This window comes from Marmota monax, unplaced genomic scaffold (genome assembly GCF_021218885.2).
Source record: "Marmota monax isolate L192 unplaced genomic scaffold, Marmota_monax_Labrador192_F-V1.1 WCK01_AAM20220418_F8-fsc00045, whole genome shotgun sequence".
Taxonomy (NCBI): Eukaryota; Metazoa; Chordata; class Mammalia; order Rodentia; family Sciuridae; genus Marmota; species Marmota monax.
In genome coordinates, this window is record NW_026692132.1 from 10171161 (window position 1) to 10192461 (window position 21301).

The following is a 21301-nucleotide window of genomic DNA, read 5'->3' on the forward strand; positions in this document are numbered from 1 at the left end:
GAACATAAAGGGATGCTGTACTTTGTCGAATGCTTTTTCCGCATCTATCGAGATCAAGTCTACTGATGTGGTGAATAACATTTATTGATTTCCGTATATTGAACCAGCCTTGCATCCCAGGGATGAATCCTACTTGATCATGGTGCACAATTTTTTTGATATGTTTTTGTATCCGATTCGCCAGAATTTTATTGAGGATTTTTGCATCTAGGTTCATTAGAGATATTGGTCTGAAGTTTTCTTTCTTTGAAGTGTCTTTGTCTGGTTTAGGTATCAGGGTGATGTTGGCCTCGTAGAATGAATTTGGAAGTTCTCCCTCTTTTTCTATTTCCTGAAGTAGCTTGAAAAGTATTGGTGTTAGTTCCTCTTTAAAGGTTTTGTAAAATTCTGCTGTACACCCATCTGGTCCTGGGCTTTTCTTAGTTGGTAGTCTTTTGATGGTTTCTTCTATTTCCTCGATTGATATTGGTCTGTTTAGGTTGTCTATATCCTCCTGACTCAATCTGGGCAGATCATATGACTTAAGAAATTTATCGATGCCTTCACTATCTTCTAATTTATTGGAGTATAAGGATTCAAAATAGTTTTTGATTATCTTCTGTATTTCTGAAGTGTCTGTTGTGATATTGCCTTTTTCATCCCGTATGCTAGTAATTTGAGTTCTCTCTCTTCTTCTCTTCGCTAGCATGGCTAAGGGTCTGTCGATTTTGTTTATTTTTTCAAAGAACCAACTTTTAGTTTTGTCAATTTTTTCAATTGTTTCTTTTGTTTCGATTTCATTAATTTCAGCTCTGATTTTAATTATTTCTTGCCTTCTACTTCTTTTGCTGTTGTTTTGCTCTTCTTTTTCAAGGATTTTGAGATGAAGTATGAGATCATTTATTTGTTGGTTTTTTCTTTTTTTAAGGAATGAACTCCAAGCAATGAATTTTCCTCTTAGAACTGCTTTCAATGTGTCCCATAGATTCCCATATGTTGTGTCTGTGTTTTCATTTATCTCTCAGAATTTTTTAATTTCCTCCTTGATGTCTTCTATAACCCATTGATCATTCAGTAACCTATTGTTCATTCTCCAGTTGATGTATGCTTTTTCCTTCCTTCTTTTATCATTGATTTTCAGTTTCATTCCATTATGATCAGATAGGATGCATGGTATTATCTCTACTCCTTTATATTATCTAAGAGTTGCCCTGTGACATATTATATGATCTATTTTTGAGAAGGATCCATGTGCTGCTGAGAAAAAAGTGTAACTGCTTGATGTTGGGTGGTATATTCTATATATGTCAATTAAGTCTAGGTTATTAATTGTGTTATTGAGTTCTATAGTTTCCTTATTCAACTTTTGTTTGGAAGATCTGTCCAGTGGCGAGAGAGGTGTGTTGAAGTCTCCCATGATTATCGTATGGTGGTCTATTAGACTCTTGAACTTGAGAAGAGTTTGTTTGATGAACATAGCAGCACCATTGTTTGGGGCATATATATTTATGATTGTTATGTCTTGTTGGTGTATGGTTCCCTTAAGCAGTATGTAGTGTCCCTCTTTATCCCTTTTGATTAACTTGGGCTTGAAATCTATTTTATTTGATATGAGTATGGACACTCCTGCTTGTTTTCGAAGTCCATATGAGTGATACGATTTTTCCCAACCTTTCACCTTCAGCCTATGTATGTCTTTTCCTATAAAATGTGTCTCCTGTAGGCAGCATATTGTTGGGTCTTGTTTTGTGATCCATTCTACTAGCCTGTGTCTCTTAATTGGTGAGTTTAAGCCATTAACATTTAGGGTTATTATTGAGATATGGGTTGTTCTTCCAGCCATATTTGTTTATTTATGTTACTAAACATGGTTTGTTTTCCTCTTTGATTATTCCCCCCCCTTTACTGTCCTAACTCCCACTGTTGGTTTTCATTGTTATTTTCCATTTTCTCTTCCTGTAATGTTTTGCCGAGGATGTTTTGAAGAGATGGTTTTCTAGCTGCATATTCTTTTAACTTTTGTTTGTCGTGGAAGGTTTTAATTTCATCTTGCATCCTGAAGCTTAATTTCGCTGGATACACAATTCTTGGTTGGAACCCATTTTCTTTCAGTGTTTGAAATATGTGATTCCAGGATCTTCTAGCTTTCAGAGTCTGTGTTGAAAGATCAGCTGTTATCCTAATTGGCTTACCCCTAAATGTAATCTGCTTCCTTTCTCTTGTAGCTTTTAAAATTCTCTCCTTATTCTGTATGTTGGGCATCTTCATTATAATGTGTCTAGGTGTGGATCTCTTATGATTTTGCACATTCGGCGTCCTGTAGGCTTCTAGAATTTGGGATTCTGTCTCATTCTTCAAGTCTGGGAAGTTTTCTCGTATTATGTCATTGAATAAATTGCTCATTCCTTTGGTATGGAGTTCTATACCTTCCTGTATCCCAATGACTCTTAAGTTTGGTCTCTTTATGTTATCCCATATTTCTTGGATGTTCTGCTCATGGTTTCTTAACAGTCTTGCTGAGCTGTCTATGTTCTTTTCAAGTTGAAATACTTTGTCTTCATTGTCTGATGTTCTATCTTCTAAGTGTTCTACTCTGCTGGTAGTATTCTCAATTGCGTTTTTAAGTTGGTTTATTGCTTCCTGCATTTCTAGGATTTCTGTTTGTTTGTTTTTTATAACCTCTATCTCCCTGTATAGTTGATCCTTTTCTTCCTGGATTTGTTTGTGCAATTCATTGTCGAAGTGATCTTTCATTGTCTGATTTTGCTGTCTAATGTCTTCCTTGATACTCCAGATCATCTGAAGCATGTATATCCTGAATTCTTTATCTGACATTCCATCTGCTGCAGCTGTTACCTCTTCTAAAGTTGAGTTGACCTGCATTGCTTGTAGTCCTTTCTTTCCTTGTCTTTTTATACTGCTTGCGTTTCTTTCTTCTTGGTGAAACTGTTGTGTTTTTGAAATTTTTCCCCCCCTATATATTTATATTGCTCTTGTATAGTTGAAAAGTCTCCCTTGCAGGTGCGGGGGGGGGCTCTGCTCTGCCCCTCCTCCAATTGGTGTGAGGTGTGTACCACACCCGCGGACCCCTGGGCCTGATCTGCCGTTCTGTTGCAGGTCTGACTACCTTGCAGGTGGGGACGAAGGCTCTGCCCTGCCCCTCCTACCACGCTGGGGGACCGCTGGGCCTGATCTGCAGGTTGGTCACTGGTCTGCCCACCTTGCGGGCACAGGTGGCAGTTCCGCTCCGTCCCCACTCCAATTGGGGTCACTTGACCACCACACAGGCGGGCCGCTGGGCCTGATCTGGGCGCGGGCGAAGGCTCTGCTCTGCCCCTACTCCAGTTGGGGTGAAGTGTGTACCACGCTGGCAGGCCGCTGGGCCTGATCCGCTGGTCTGTCGCAGGTCTGCTTACCTTGCCGGCGCGGGCAGCGGCTCTGCCCTGCCCCTCCTACCACGCCCGCAGACCGCTGGGCCTGATCTGCAGGTTGGTCGCAGGTCTGCCTACCTTGCGGGCGTGGGCGGCGGCCCCGCTCCTCCCCTCTGGCTCCACGACAAAGCGAGAGAGACTGGGGTATCTGTGACTCACCCTCCCTACCAGGAGACCAACTGTTTCCGTCGCCGCTGGCACCGATGAAGTTCTCTCCTCGGCCGCTCTCCGATGACATCAGATCTCTTCCATGCTGGTATCCCCTGTTCTATGGCTGAATCCCATTTTCTTCTCTTCCAATAGGCGGAGCTGTGCCCTCCGAGCCGAGCTTCTGCCTTCTATGTGCTGACAGAAATCCCTGTAAGGTGGCTCCTGGGAATCTCTCAATCCTGTTAGTCCAGAGCCCTTTCACTTATCCGGCCCCTCCCCCTGTTCCTCCTCCCAGCCAGCCAGCCAGGTGCTGTTCACCGGAGGCGGTTCCCCAAGGATCTGATTACACTTGCAGCCCCACCGCGTGTCCTATATCCCGAACGATGAACACCCTCTCTGTCATTCATCTAAGCCCCAGTGCTGTGGTGGGGTGATCTGGGAACCAACAGTTTAATTTTTCCGGACCCCTTTGGTGGGCACGCCCCCAGAAACTGGCGGCTAAGATCTTGGGTGTCGCCGCTGGTGTTAAGGGGAGGTGGGGATCTGGAATCCCCTCTGCTTCCCTACAGACACGCCCCGGGAGAGATTCCCGAGGTTTCCTGGCTGCTTGTATCTGGAGGGGGTGGGAGTCACACACCTGTTAACGTGGATTCCACTGGGAAGGAATTCTGTCGGAGGAACTCTGGTGATGTCACCTCTCTGCTATGGCGGGCCCCAGGCTCCTTGCCTGAGTGTCCGAAGGGAGGGGTGGGACTGGTCTGTCTCTGGTTGGTTTCAGCTCCCGGTTCGCTATTTCATGAAGGCTTGGCGAGAGACCTCTTCCTAGAGTCCCTGCACCGCTCCTGCTGCGCTGCGCCTCGGAGGCTATCCGCCCTGACACAGGGGCCGCGTGCAGGCAGCCGACAGTCGCCGAGTCGCGCAGGCAGCGGCTGGCGGGTCTGGACCACTGCGCTGCGTGGCGGAGATTCACTCGTCTAGGGCAAACTGTCACCTCCAAAAATCCTTCCAATTCCCGGCCGGTCTCTCTTTAGTGGAATTTTGCTAGGAGTTTCTCAGCAGGTTGAATCTAAGCGTATCCATGCGTCTCTCTGACCCCGTTGTTGAGGAGGTACTGAAAGCGCTGCCTCCCCACTCGCCACCATGTTGGATCCCCCTCGGTGTTTATCTTTAAAAGTCCAAATTTTGAGTACCTTCTTCAATAACAGTTGTCACAATTCTGAACTTGTACATGATCAATAGTGTGTATTTTAACATTTATTTGGTGTAAAGCAGATGACAGATTTGATGTCAAGTCAGACTTCTTGATATCTGAATATTCACTTTCAAATAAAGGCAAACATTCTAAATGTGGCTTCTAATAAAAAAAAACTTCTAATTATATGCTCTAAACATAGACATTTTTTAGTTCAAATATGTATACATATTGGTAATTTCAAAAATAAGAGGTTTTAATAATTGTACTGTGAAAACCATCCTATGTCTGAATAATTAAGAACTTTTAAAAAGTAGTGAAACAGACCTATAGTTAAAACATGTATTAAAGTATGTATTACCAGAAAAGTTTTAAGACTACATTATCTTCTTCTCATCTAACAAATATTAATAAAAATTTCAATATCAAGGCAAGACAAAATAGTTGAGATTAAAGCACAGTAAAATAAATTTTAGAGAATTATCTGGTAAACTAGAGTGAGCAAAAAGTAAAAATATATACTGGACTGTTGGGGAAAAAAACATTAGAGTTTATCGTCTCATAATATTATGTGCTTAGATACTAAAGTGTTCAGTTAAGAAAGTTTTTTTTTTTTTGCTTGTAAACAATATTTGTTTATTTCTCATGGTTGAAGAGTCTGGGAAGTCTAAGATAATATGAGTAGATTTATGTCTGGTAATGGCTTTTTTCCTGGTTCATAGATGACTCCTTCTGGCTGTATCCTCACCTGATGGGCAAGGCTACTTACTATCTGGGGCTCCTTTTATCAGAACACTTTTTTAAATGAATTTTTTTGATTTATATATGACAGCAGAATGCATTACAATTTTTATTATTCATATAGAGCTCAATTTTTCATATCTCTGGTTGTATACAAAGTATATTCACACCAATTCATGTCGTCAGAACTGGAAATCCTTATGCAACAAAATGAAATTAAACCCCTATCTCTCACCATGCACAAAACTCAGCTCAAAATGGATCAAGGACTTAGGAATACAATAACAGACCCTGCGTCTAATAGAAGAAAAAGTAGGCCCTAATCTCCATCATGTGGGATTAGGCCCCAACTTCCTCAATAAGACTCCTTTGGCTCAAGAAATAAAACAAGAGAGATTTGTAATGTTTTGAACAACCAATAAAAAAAAAATTGTGCTGTATAAGTGTAGTATGAATTGTAAGACATTCTGTTGTTATAAATAGCAACTTAAAATTTTAATAAAAAAAAGAAATGCATACATTTAAAAAAATAAAACCCCCAAACACATTTATTAGGTCATTAAGTATTGTCTTATTTTAAGCCATCCCCAACATCTTATTCATACATAAAGATTTGCTTAAAAATTAATAATTTATTTTAAAAAATTAAAACACTACCTTCAAAGTTAATAAAATTTGACAAAAGTAAAAAAAAAAAAATTAAAATAAATAAATAAATAAATAAATGGGACGTACTCAAAAAGTTTCTTCTCAGCAAAAGAAACAATCTGCAAGGTAAATAGAGAGCATACATCTTGGGAGCAAATCTTTACCTCTCACACATCAGATAGAGTACTAATCTCTAGGGTATATGAAGAACTCAAAAAGCTGAGCACCAAAAAAAACCAAATAACCCAGTCAATAAATTGGCCAAGGATCTGAACAGACACTTCTCAGAAGATGATATACAATCAATCAACAAATATATAAAAAATGTTCATCATTTCTAGCAATTAGAGAAATACAAAAGTAAAGAAGCTTTTATCTGCCTAATTTGCTATGAAACCTCTGATGTTTGGGACTCAATTTAGACTAGGGATATATTGACATTTGTATGCCAACATGGGACCTATATTACTAAAATGAAAGAAAAGATTAGCAGGAAACAAAGAATACGGTTTCTCATAATACCAAGAGCCTCATACCCTTGGCTTTTGTAGCCACACATGGCCCAAGAGCAAAAGAAGCTGTGTATGTAAGTGAGTGTTTGACCTCCCATTAAGTGAAAATGCTGGGAATTCTACATTTTTATTCCTGTATACTTCCCTGAAGTCTCTAAAGCTGTATCTATTGTTACCCTATCTCTTTCATTAGATATCCAATTCAAGCCATGCTAAGTCCAGTTCCCCCAGAAGCTGAATTATCCTTAGATTAGAACTGTAGAAGCCAGCTTAAAAAAGGTTTTTGGATCTGTTAATAAGGTTCCAAAAGTAAACCATTTGGGGGGTTCTGTAAAATACTTCTTATTCTTTTAATGATCTTTTAATTATTTTAATCTTTTCTGTTTAAGTACTATGTAAAATTTTATGTATACATAAAATATATGTGCATATACACACATTGGGAAACAATAGAAATAACTTCATTTTAAACACTAAAATAAACCAGAGAAAAATAAATTTGGTTTAGCTATGTTTTTGTTTGTTGTTTGTTGGTTGGCGGGTACCAGGCATTGAACTCAGGGGCATTCAACCACTGAGCCACATCCCAGCCCTATTCTGTATTTTATTTAGAGACAGGATCTCACTGAGTTGCTTAGCGCCTCACTTTTGCTGAGCGCCTCACTTTTGCTGAGGCCAGCTTTGAACTTGCAATCCTCCTGCCTTAGCCTCCAGAGCTGCTGGAAGCTGCACCCAGCCAGCTATGTATTTTTAAATGAAGTGCTTTCAAGTTTACTTTATATCAGGAGAATATTTGTGAACAGCCAGTATGTGTATGTACACTCACACATATTTTTAAAAATCCATATATATTATCAGTATAAATACTGAAAAATGATTATTTCAGGTCAGCTAAAAAGCATGGAGAGAAATGACAAATTTAACCATCTATGGTAAGTATGTAAGGTCTGGACTGGGGTTTTAGCTTAGTGGTAGAGCACTTGCTTGCCTAGCACATGTGAGGCACTCAATTTAATCCTCAGCACTGCATAAAAATAAATAAAATACATAAAAATGTAAAGTCCATACAGAACTTTACATTATCTTATAGACTATTTGATTGGACACTGTTATAAGAAAGGGAAAAGGAACTGGAGAATATTGTCAATTGGTACAGATGAAGAGGTTATTTGTTCCTGGGAACATTTATACTTGCTTTTATAAATAATGTGCTAATAATTTTTTTATAATGATATGACCATGTTAAATTTTCAATACAGGCAAGATAGTTAACAATAAAACAAGAGAAGAAACATAATGAGTTTTATAAATGTTGGCTAAAATAGCAATAAAATACAAAACTGTAGATTTAAATAGGAAAATAAAAACTAACTAAAATGCCCATAAATAATCAAAGAAATAGGTAAGGGCCAAATGAGTTTTCTATGCACTAATTACACATTGAACTTTATGTAATGGTTTAAAATTTCATGCCCCTGAAATTGTGCACATTACTTAGCAATACATTTATGCCTGAAAAGTAGCTGTATGTAAAGAGTGATGAGAACCACCTCATCACTCAGACAGTCTGAGTTTAAATTCTGGTACTACCTCTGTTTTTAATGATTTGGACAAGTTGCAATATATAATTCTGTCTGTATCTGTATCAGTTTCCTCATCTGTTAAAAGGGGAAAGTATTAATATTAAAGTTCATATGTATAAAGCATTTAGAACAGTTTCGGGCACATAGTGGGAGGTTAATAAGTGTTAGATCTTCTTAATTAAGATGGACCAGGAATATACATCTTTCAGAGCAAACATTTTTCTGCTTCAGTGATTTAAAAATTCAAATTCCAAATATGCATAATGTTAGATCACGAGTAAATTAATAAGAAATAAATGTATCATTTATAAGCTAACACACAATTGCAAATTATATATCTGTATCTGATACCTATTATGAAAATATCAAATTTAGTTAAATTCAATCATTGTCAATATTAATTAATTCAATCATGCTACATTTAAAGTAATCATAAAATACATCAAAAGAATACAAAAAATATTTTTAATAAAAATGACAGTATTTGATGTTGTATTATTAATTTTTGTAAACATTAAGAAAAAAAATTTGGTTCCTTTAAAATTTATTTAAAGTAAAATTGGAATCTGTTATATTCAATGATATAAAAGTTTTAAATAAAAGCTTATGAGCTTTGTAGTAATGAAACTTAAACTAGTTTCATTCAGTCTCCAAAGTCATATTTTTCTAAAAGGTAGATACTTTCTTAAGTTACCTGAGAACTGATCATGCGCTGAGATGAACGAGCAATATTGGCAGGAAGACCAAAGAAACTAGGTTTGTCATCCTCTGGAAGTTTTTCAATGACAGCACGATAGTCCTAAACATAAAGAAGAAGAAGAAAATATTTAACTAGAGATTGAATTTATAACCATTGAAGTCAAAAAGAATGAACATTATGAAGAATCTCACTTTGTCTTTATTTTAACTCATTTATAGGAAATGTTCTTTCAATACATTTTTGTGCATACTATATTTTCCTACACAAACTCCCAATTCAAGAAAACTTTGAATTGATTAAGACATTTAGTGGCCATACCTACTATGTGTAAGATATTATATTAATTTGGGGGTTTTTTATGGTTGTTGTTGTTTCCAGTTTTACCATATACTTTTTTTGTTTTTAAAAATTTTTTATTTATATATGACAGCAGAACGCATTACAATTCTTATTACACATATAGAGCACAATTTTTCATATCTTTGGTTGTATACAAAGTATATTCACACCAATTCGTGTCTTCCTACATGTACTTTGGATAATAATGATCATCACATTCCACCATCATTTATAACCCATGCCCCCTCCCTTCCCCTCTGACCCCTCTACCCTATCTAGAGTTTGCGCAAGAAATAAAATCAAGAATCAATAAATGGGATGGATTCAAACTAAAAAGTTTCTTCTCAGCAAAAGAAACAATCTGTGAGGTGAACATACAGCCTACAACTTGGGAGTAAATCTGTACCCCTCACATATCAGATCAAGCACTAAACTCTAGGGTATATAAAGAACTCAAAAAGCTAAACACCAAAAAAAACACCAAATAACCCAATCAATTAATGGGCCAAGGAACTGAACAGACACTTCTCAGAAGATGATGTACAATCAATCAACAAATATATGAAAAAATGTTCATCATCGCTAGCAATGAGAGAAATGCAAATCAAAACCACTCTAATGTTTCATCTTACTCCAGTCAGAATGGCAGCTATTATGAAAACAAATAACAATAAGTGTTGGCGAGGACATGGGGAAAAAGGTACATTCATACATTGCTGGTGGGACTGCAAATTGGAGCAGCCAATATGGAAAGCAGTATGGAGATTTCTTGGAAAATTGGGAATGGAAACACCATTTGACCTGGCTGTCCCTCTCCTCGGTCTATACCCAAAGTATTTAAAAACAGCGTACTACAGGGACACAGCCACATCAATGTTTATAGCAGCACAATTCACAATAGTTAAACTTTGGAATCAACCTAGAAGCCCTTCAGTAGATGAATGGATTAAAAAAATGTGGTATATATACACAATGGAATATTACTCAGCAATAAAGGAGAATAAAATCACGGCAATTGCAGGTAAATAGATGGAGTTAGAGAAAATAATGCTAAGTGAAGTTAGCCAATCCCAAAAAACCAAATGCCAAATGATTTCTTTGATATAGGAGGCTGATTCATAGAGGGATGGGGAGAGGGAGCATGGGAGGAATAGATGAACTGTTGTTTTTAATGGCACTAGGCATTTAACCCAAGACCTCATTCATGCTAGGCAAGCACTCTATCACAAAGCTACACCCCTAATCCTTTTTTAAAGTTTATTTTGAGGCAGGGTCTCACCAGGTTGTCCAAGCTGGCTTCAAACTTGTGGCCCTCCTGAGTAGCTAGGATTACAAGCATGTGCCATAACACCCAATTATGTTAAATGTTTTTAGAAAATCAGTGTAATATTTTTCCCATAACCTATCAAAGACCAATCTGAAGAGTTCATGTCTTCTTATGTTAAGTTAGAATATTAAAAAAAAAATTTTAAAGAGCTATAAACCTATGAGACACACTGTTACACTAGTCCTGCTTTGTAAATCACTTTATCATACAGCAATTCCATAGTTAGTCTTCAGTTTGCTGATGAAGTACGATGAAATGCATTTAAACCCTACTATTTCATCCTAGGATTTACTTTAAGTATTTCATAAGCTTTTTTATCAAATATTCATCTGAATGTGTATCCACTTATGACTTTACATAAAGATCAAATACAGACCAAGAGGAATAATTCATTTTGGTTGAAAGATAGGAATTGTTTTGTTTTCATAAATAGGCAAGCTGTTTCAAGGTAGGTACTGTATATGCATCTAAACTGTATTTGCTGAGTAGAAGGAGGGAGACACATCCTCTGACTTCTCATCATACTTTTTCATCCTTGGCATACCTGGATTCCAAGGAGCTTACAACCTATAAATATGTCATATTTTGGACATACATGCTGTACTTGGAAATTCCTCTAATTTAACTCAGCATTTGTAAACTTCTTCATGGTGTTCAATCACAAAGTACATGAATATTTATTTATGTGTATGTGTGTGTTCATCATCCCAGCAGACTTTTGGTATCCTCCTATCTAATTCAGATAAAAAACTAAATTGTAATTCTCATAAATCATCCTATAAATTTAAAAACTATTGCTCTTTGTAGAGTTGGTTTATTTCCAAATAGCTGTAAATATTTCTCATCTAGACTGTCTTCTGTCTATATACAAGTATATATTGACAAGTTGACTAAATAACTAGCAGTCACAAGACCAGACTAATGTATCCTCACTTGGACACAAAATAATATTCACTATAATATTTATATAAACAGCATAAAATAAGCAAAAACTAACTTAGGCTGACAAAAGTTAATACAATGTATCCTTTGTAGGAAAGGTAGTAACTATAAGAAAAGATGAGGAGGGCTCTGGAGAACTGTTAATGTTCTATTTCTTGATTCTGTGGTAGTTATACTTATATTTGATGTATAAAAATTCATTGCATTGCATCTGCAATATGTGTAGGTGATGTGCATATTTTGCATAAATTTTACTTTTCCACACAGGCCTGAAATACAGGTGGAAGATGTTAAAGTACACTATCTGAAAAAAATATAGACTAAATACCTATGCAATAAACTGGTCATTCACTCTAATGTTCTCTACCATAAAGTAAACATCATATAGTCAATGCTGTATGCACAATATATGGAACAAGGCTATCATTGAACAGAATTTCAATGCATATTATTGAATGAATAAACAAATTAAAAATAACTTAAAAACCAAACACCTGGGGTAATCAATAACATAAATAATAGTTAAAATATTTAATAAGCATATTATATTTAATTTCAGTTTTTAGATATGTTTTTTGATAATTATGTTATTGAAAGAATTTTCTTAAAGGCTCAGTGGTTGAGTGAACCTGAATTCAATAAATGGAACCCTCCCAACCCCACAATATATATATATATATATTTGGATGAGAAATAACATGAAGCATAACTACATAATCAAATATATCTCTTTAAAATATATGAAGAAATGTTACAATAATGCTTATAAAAATATTAGGGCATGTATACCAATATAGGTTTGTGGCAAAATAATCTAGAATTAAAATCTTTGGGCTATGTTAAATATAATTTTCTGTAAAGATGAGTGCATTCTAAGAGGCTTTCATGTGATGACTCAAGGCAAAAGATATAGGTTGCTAAAATAAATACACACAAACAAAAATGTTGCTGTAAAAGATAAAGTGAATGGCTTTTATATACTGAGACTTGCATTAAGTTTACATGGCAGAAACTAAAGGCAGATATCTGCTATACACTATTTCGCTTTCCATTCTTCACTACATCAGAGTACATTCACATCTACTAGGAAGTAGCATACCCCATTTTCCAGCTCTTCACAGCAATCCTACATTGTTTTAGTTTTCCTGGGCTGCCTAGTCTCTTTATGATTTGCCTATACAATGCCCTACTGTCACTATGTTAAAATTATCTTCAGTAAATACTCAAAAGTTTATAAGACACTTCACTAGAGTTTAGAGAATCAGGCCATGTGACAAATTAAATAATCTGTATTATGAGTAATTATTTGTGCTTTTGAAAAGAAATGACATGTTTAACAATGTAAGAAATTATTTTAAAAAAAGAATAGAAGAAAGATCACTGAAGGAGACAAAGGGAAAGAAGGAGGGATGGGATGGGGAAAGACAGTGGAATGAATCTGAGCTAACATTACTATGTATATACCACAGTGAATCTCACCATTATGTACATTCACAAGGCACTAATTTAAAAAAAAAATACTAAGCAAACAGCAGAAAGATCGCTAACAAGATACTAATTTTAAAAAAAATACTAAGCGAACAGCAGAAAGATCGCTAGAGTAGAGAGAAGGAAACAGGAGTGGGAAGAGGGGAGGGAAAGGGGAAGTATGGGGACTGAATTACAACAAATTCTATTTCATGCTTTTATGTCAGGATGAATTCTATTGTCATGTACAACTAAGAAGAACCAATAAAATTTTTAAAAAAATGATTCAAGGATCTATCTGGTACAAGTAAAAGAATGAAAATGATTCATTTTACTTACCAAAATACTGCAGGATTTGGGTAGAGATATGGAATATGGAAAAATGTTTTTCTTATTTTTTTGGTTTAATACATCAATTATTGAAGAATTAAAAAATTGTTTCAGGTATGATTGAAGAACTCTGAAGTCAAAATAGTTATCTATACGCCCTCCGTAAATAGCATTTTCAAATAAACCATGTACATATTCCCATTGTACATCTTTGGTACCTATAAATTAAAACAAAATTACATTTTAACATGTTAACTAAATTACTGGCCCTGGTTATATTTATAGAATATGGATATATATGTTTAACAATAACTACTAAGTCATTTATTTAAATGGTCAATATTAATAGTATTTAAAATGTATTCAGATTACTTAATCAAATAAAATTTTTCAAATATTTTACACTTATTAACTCAATGTTCATAAAAAACATGGAAGTATTAATATCATTCAATTATACAGATGGACAAATTGAGGGAAATTTGAGTCACCAAAGGGAGAAAAATCACACAGCCACGCAGATCTAGATTGGAAATGAGACATTCTGAATCCTGAGCCATCCTTTTTTTTCTGTCATACAATACTGGCAACTTAAATTGGAAACTCCTTAAAAGACCCTGTCCAGAACAATTTTACATAGCACTTAATGAAACATTCAGTTCACAAAATAATCCGATTAATACAAAAACACTACAAAACATCTTCATATAACAATCTTCTATATGTCATGATTTCCAAAGTTAACTATCCATTTCCTATTTTACTAAAAGAAAAATGTATAAAAACACCATGGAAATTTTCTCTGTATTATTTCAATAAGTATCTTCATAACCACAATTCAGTGGTAATATTAAAGTACAAGAATCAAGTTTCCAATCTCTAGTAAATACAGGAAACACCCAGCTATAATTGAAACTAGCTAAATTTTTTGTTAGTATTACTAGCTTGGTTCTATTTCATCACCATAAAATTCAGAGAAACATAAAACTTGATAGTTAAGTAGTATTACTAAACACCTTGGAACCCAAGTGAGTTATGGCCTCCTAGAGGATAAGGACATCTATATGATAGACGAATAATTAAATTTGTTTTCAACATATATCTTACTATGAACAATGGCTAAATAACAAGGGACTTTCCTAAGACTTATCAGTTTTCTCATTCTACCTTGATATTCACTAAACGATACATCAGTAACTGATTAATGTTCTTTTCAATTTAAAAAACTGAAGCGACCATTGTGTGATATATTTTCTCACAGTTTTATAAGAAAATCTTAAGAACAAAAAAGGCTAACAACTGTTTACAATATATTAAATATACTAAATATTAAATGATTCAGGTGACTTTTCTCATTTAAACCTCTCAACAATTAAGCAAAACAAGAGATAGCCTATATTCCTATTTATAAATCTGGAAATTGAGGTTTAAAAGGTTAAGAAAGGTACTCTAGGTCACATGGCTATTAATCTCTATATCAATCTCTAATCAATTGGCCTACTAAATTTTTTCTACTGAATTGAATTTTACATAGAATCCCTTGATACTAAGAAATTTTGGAACCATAAATTTTATGGTTCTATTTTTAACATGAAATTAAATATTTTTTATTAATGCATTCTAAATACATGGAATAATGGGTTTCATTGTGGCATTTTCATACATGTAAATAACATACTCATCATATTGCTTCCCCCATTACCTTCTTTGCCCTTCCCCTCCCCTTGATGCCCTTCTTGTCTTCTAATAATTGCCCTTCTACTTTCATGTCTTTTCCCCTCTGCTAGATTCCACATGAGAGAAATTACACAATACTGTCTTTCTGTGTCTGGCTTATTTTACTTAACATTATGATCTCCAGTTCCATTCATTCTCCTGAAAATGACAGGATTTCATTCTTCTTTATGATCCAATAATACTCTGGTATATATTTATGTGTATATACATATGTGTATATATCCATTTGTATATATTACATATATGTATATATCCAGTTATCCATTGATGGGCACTTAGGCTGATTCCATAACTTGGCTAATTAAGAACTGTGCCATAATCAACATGGCAGGTATCTCTACAGTATACTGACTTTATTTATTTAATACATAAATACCCCACAAAATATATCCATATATTCATCTAATTCTAGCATAGTATTAATCTTCTCAAACTGAAAACTACCCAAATGTCCCTCAACAGAAGTACCTATAATCGAACAGCATGCTAAATAGCCTTGACAATACATGGACTACAAATACATGCAACCACAATCTATCACATATAATTTTAAATGAAAGAACCTAATCACTAAAGGACACATGCTATATAATCCCAGTTTTACAAAAATAAGCAAAACTAATATATAGAATTAGTTTTGCTAATATATAGAATTAGCAAAACTAATATATAGAATTAGGTATCTGACATCAACTCAAGATTTGGGATGGGGAATATAGGGAAGGGTAGTGACTGGAAAGCAGCATTGCATGGAATGTAAACTGGGGTAATTATTGGTAATGTTCTGTTTCTTGATTAAGATGCTGGCTACAGTAGTATGTTCCATTTTTGAAAATTTCACTGAGCTAAATGTTATAAGTAATTTTTGGCATATTGTGCTTCATTAATAATTTTTTTTAAACCTAAAATGTAACATTTAAAATGGGACTTGGCCACATCCTAGATATCTATCACTATCCTTTTGCCAAATATGTATAACAGAAAAATTTCTTATGTTTTTGATGGACTAGGTACTGTTACAGATGTAAACAAGACAAAGACCTTAATTTACTGTAGATTATGTTCTAGTGGAAAGGCAGAAACAAAAAACAAATGAGTAAAGAAACAAAAAAAAATATTAAATAGAACTAATGTATTAAAACAAAACAAAGACAGAATTATTTAAAAAATTACTTTGGATTCAGTGCTAAGAAAATTTTCTGATGGGAATATTAGAGTGAATCTCATGAAAATTAAAGAGAGATCAATAGAGGAAAGGGGTGGGAGATGGAGGGGGGAGTGCTGAGGAGTGATATTGGTCAAATTATATTGTTATATTGTGTGCATGTATGAACTTGTAACAACAAATCCCTTTAGTATGTACAACTATAATGCACTAATAAGAAAAAAATGTGGGGAAGAAAAACAAAAAGTTTTCTGAAATGGAAACTTCTAAGATATAGACAACAGGAAGAGGCAAAACATTAAAAAAAACTTGAGATGCTGTAATAGAAAGAGTATCTACTAACACCTATAAATAGAAATAAGACTGATTATTTGAAGTACACAAGGTCAACAAGTGTGGCTATATGCTTTAAAGAGAAAATACATGGTTTTACTTACTTTTCTAAAACTGGAGTTAGTTTATAGAGAATGTTTGAAAGCATGCTAAAGTAGAAGTAAGAAGAAATTACAACTTAGAAAATTAAAGCTTTAATGAAATTAAGAAGAATTCAACAGAATCATAATATGATCTGGAAATGGAAGAGACAGAAATTGCCAAAGCACTGGACGCTTGAGGGTGAGGGGAAAAAAAAGAATCTGGGGTGATTCATAGGCCTTAACCTTGAAAAAGTACATGAAGGATGCCATCTACTGAAATAAGGCAAACTAGGAAGAATAGCTTGGCTAGGTGGCAGGGTTTGGAAAAGTGAAGGGAGACCGAAATTAAGAAATCTACTTATGACATTCCTATGTTCAAGATTGTATTGACCTACTCTGTTTTCTAAATCATCGATGGTCTAACCTCTAGTGTCCACTTGCCTTAGCCCTACACAAAAAAATTTTAGGGATTTCACTGTTCCTATCTTAGGAGGTAAAGAGCTAAATGACCTTACGGAATTGAGTGATATAATCTTTTTTGCTGCACTATTTCAGTATGTTATTTGTATCCTCAATCCCACTTAATAATTTAACCAAGGCTCTACAAATCCTTGGTACTAGTAGCCTTAGATTAATACATTCGAATTTTAAAAGTTCCCTGGAAAGATATCTGAATAACTCAGTTGAAGCCTAAAGTTTTTATATGCGAAAAAGTGAAGACAAGATCTTTCTAGTTTTCTGCTTCCTGAGAAATACAGATAAATCAGAAATCAAATGGTTTATATCAAAACCAATGACAAGAACAGAATATATCAGAATCCAGAAAACACAGACATGGCAGTCAGGATACAAAATACTCAAAAAAAAAAAAAAAAGACAATCAAATTTTGTGACATGATGTTAAGCCAGTTCTGGAAAATATTAATAACATTACAAATTAAATTTATCATAACACCAGAAACATAAAAGTTTTTTTAGAACTTACTATTAAAGAGTCTGTCAATAATGTTGTACCCAGCCCGAAGATCTGATAAAGAAAACTCATAAAACTTGGTCCAACCCTACCAAAACAAATTTAAAAAATAGTAAAGAATTAAGCAGTGTTCAAAGGCAATGTATGTACACATATGTGCTCTTATAATTTAAAATGTGTTCAGTATATACTAAAAAAATACAAATTCTGAGAATTTAAAATAAAACCAATATACAATATATCTAAAATAACATGAATTAAAAAATCTACAGACCTCTAAAGCATAAAAAGTACTATAATAATACAATAATTTATTGTATATATTTATCATATTATATTAATATAATTTGTTTTTATCATTTAAGTATATACAGTCATAGAACAAACTGGCATAAATTTTTATGCTATATACTATGTGACATATTTTCTATAATCAGGTTCAGGAGTACAGATTTTCCCCACAAACATGAAAACAAATATTCAAGAGTCCCCAAAACATATATTATTTCTCTACATTCATTGGTACTTAATCAACAAAGCAGCATAGAAGAATGTTCATAGAGCTCAACATTGTATATAAAATAATATAAAACACGATTTCTGATTTCTAATGGGAAATAACTAATTATGCAATCAGGTAATTTCAAACTAAAATGCTTAATACTTGAATAGTACTTAGGAATATTAATACAAATTACATGTATTCATCATTCAACAAACATTTCTTAAATGTGTATTATAGGTGAGACTCTGGGAATATTAAGTAAACCGGAAAATAGGTAATCTCTACTCTCATGTAGCTTTCAGTCAAATGTAGGGAGGAGTGAGATAGAGACAATCATTCAAATGCATGTATGATTACAAAGTATAATAAATTTGATGTAAAGAAACCTACTTCGTATATATAAGAAAGAGATCTGATCCAATCTAAGAGGTGAGAAAAGTCCTACTGACAATGCAAGGGATAGAATAGGTAAAAACCAAAAGTAGACAGATTTTAAAAGTTGTTAGGAAAAAAATTAACTGAATTTTTGTATTAGATATTAATGGAGAGTGAGGATACCAAAAAGAATTAAGCAATTAAGAATGATTTCTATGCTTATGTTTTCAAATGGAAGGTGGATATTCACTAATACGTGGAACACTGAAAGAATATGATGTTGGGGAAGAAATTATCCTGAGATAAATAAAGAAAATTTTAACAAATCTTTTAAACAAAACTCATTAAAAAAAAAAAAAACTTTTGGAGTGCACGCTCCATACCAGGCACCGTTTAAGTCATGACAATAAAGCAATGAACAAAAGAAATAAAATCTGAAAAAAAAATCTGGGTTCCTGCTACAAGATCTAGAAAAGGTGTATTTACCAAAATATATGGATTTTCAATCATTTGAGACATCCAACTGGCATATTTGTACATGCACATAACATACTTTAGAAAATTTCATTCCCTAGTACCTCTCCTTGACCTTTCCTCATCCCTGCTCCTTCCCTTTCTTCCACCCATCTGGTCTCCTTTCTATTTTCATGAGATCCCTTTTGTTCCTTCTTTCCCTCTAGCTTCTACATATTAAAAAAAAAAAAAAAAAACTATGACGCTTGACTTTCTGTATCTGACTTATTTCACTTAACATGATGCTCTCCATCTCCAGTTCTATCCATTTTCCTGGAAATGACATTATTTCATTCTTTATGTCCTATAATATTTTAACTAAACTTTTCTACCAACTCAAAACAAATTCTTAGTAAGATTTTTTATGTCATTCTATTAGACCTTATTTGTAAAAAGAAACAACCTTTGAAAGTGTTAAAATATATTAAACATTAATATTTTTAAGAAACCCAAACTCAAAAGACTGCAGCCATCAATATTACTTAAAACATATTCTTATGATGTGGTACCTAGCAACTAAGTAGTAATTTACATCTTGTCCGCTTTCACCTCCAACTATGATTTTTATGAGACAAGACTTCCAATGTGAAAAAATATATATTTTCAAGCTTTTTTATGGAAAAGTGAACTACTATGTCCTCTACGAAAAACAACTTGGTAAAACTTATAAATTTGGGGGGAAAAAGATATCTATTAACTCAAACATTCCACATTTAGGAACAAGCCACTATTAAATGTTAAATTAAGTATAGGGATAAAAATTGTAACATTTTTTCACATTAGCACAGATTAAAAAAAATGTCCTTTCAATATGAGTTTAAAAAATGCACATCAGTCTAATGCAATATAAATGTAAAATTTGGCATAACTATATACATGGATAATTTCTAAAATATAGTATTTAAAAAAGTAAGACACAGACATATTTGTAATATGCTACCATTTGAGTTACAAAGAACATTAGTGTATATATATATATATAAAAATCCATAAAATTTTTTATATCGAATATCACTAAAGAACACCCAAAAAACAGTTTACAGTGATACCCATGGAATGGAAACTCGGGGGCAGGAGTATATGAAGGGAAGAGACTAACTCCCATTAAAAAACTTTGTTTAGCTTTTAAATTTACACTGTGTACATGTATGATAACACACAATAAAATTTAACTTCACTTTAAATATAACTTATCAATAAAATTAAGATACTATCACTATTCTTCATCTCTCAGTCAAGATTATTTGACACAGAAGGCCAAGGACTGAAGTCAGAGAAGTTAATAGCAAAGGATTTACAGGAAGATATTCCAACCCTTTTCAGAACTCTACAGCTTTTTAGGTATGATGCCTTGAGAAGTTAATTATTATTGACATGCATTTCCTCTTTGTAAACTTAAAATAATAAGTATGTGCTTTCCATAATCATAATATGTAAATTATATGATGCAATGCAATACTATAATTATTTACTATTCCATCTGTTTGGCAAAATATTTCCCAGGCTATATGCAAATCACCATGTTAAGCACCTCCAAATATACATTATTTTATTTAATCCCTACAACAAAGACAAATATAATCATCGTTCTCATTCTATAATTACACAAAGTGAATGGGGTAGTGGTGTTTATTGGGGTTAAATTAGTTTATTCATGATCACAAAGCAAGGTTCTTGAGTCAAGACTCAAACCCAAATCTGTCTAACTACAGACTCTATGCTCTTGTTTTGACATGTAACTGAAATCGAGAGGCTAAAAGGGTGGAAAGATGAGGAGAGCAGGTGGGAGATAGCTTCCCAGCAGAATTGGGCAAAATTAAATAAACAGAATGGAAAAAAATTAAATATAGAAGAGTTCATGGCACAGATAGTCATTTAGCAAGAATGGAGCATTAGTACCAGCTATGAGTGCCATGGCAATGGAAAAGTGTAATTTATTGGTTGATTTATTTAAGCGCAATGTATTTAATGAGAAAGAGCTTGATAAATTCAAAACCTTAAAGAAGTCCAGTGTGACAAAAGAGTAGAGTACAAGTAAGATGTGGGGCAAGAGAGGAGGTTGAAGAGAACAGTGGATTTTTCCTTCTGGACTATAATAATAAATCTGCAAGATGTTTCCACAAGTACAACAGAAAGCCATCAGATGAGTTTTAAGCATAGTAAAAGAATAAACAAACTCACATATGAGGAAAATATTCTAGTTGGTGAATGTAAAAACAAAATTAAAAAACCCAAACAAATGACAACAACAACAAAAGGAACAATACTTATAAGTA

General features: G+C 33.9%; 1 protein-coding gene across 5 annotated transcripts in view; it reads right to left on the reverse strand.

The window, feature by feature from the left end:
* Positions 1 to 21301, reverse strand: part of Dync2h1 (dynein cytoplasmic 2 heavy chain 1) — a 381051-nt gene that overhangs the window by 142681 nt on the left and 217069 nt on the right. For all 5 annotated transcript variants that reach the window (XM_058586626.1, XM_046466604.2, XM_046466597.2 and 2 more), the window contains 3 exons: positions 17645 to 17720; positions 13351 to 13559; positions 8931 to 9035 (listed from right to left, as the gene is read on the reverse strand). In XM_058586626.1, the coding sequence (XP_058442609.1) occupies positions 8931 to 9035; positions 13351 to 13559; positions 17645 to 17720 (390 nt within the window). The remainder of the gene's footprint in view (positions 1 to 8930; positions 9036 to 13350; positions 13560 to 17644; positions 17721 to 21301) is intronic.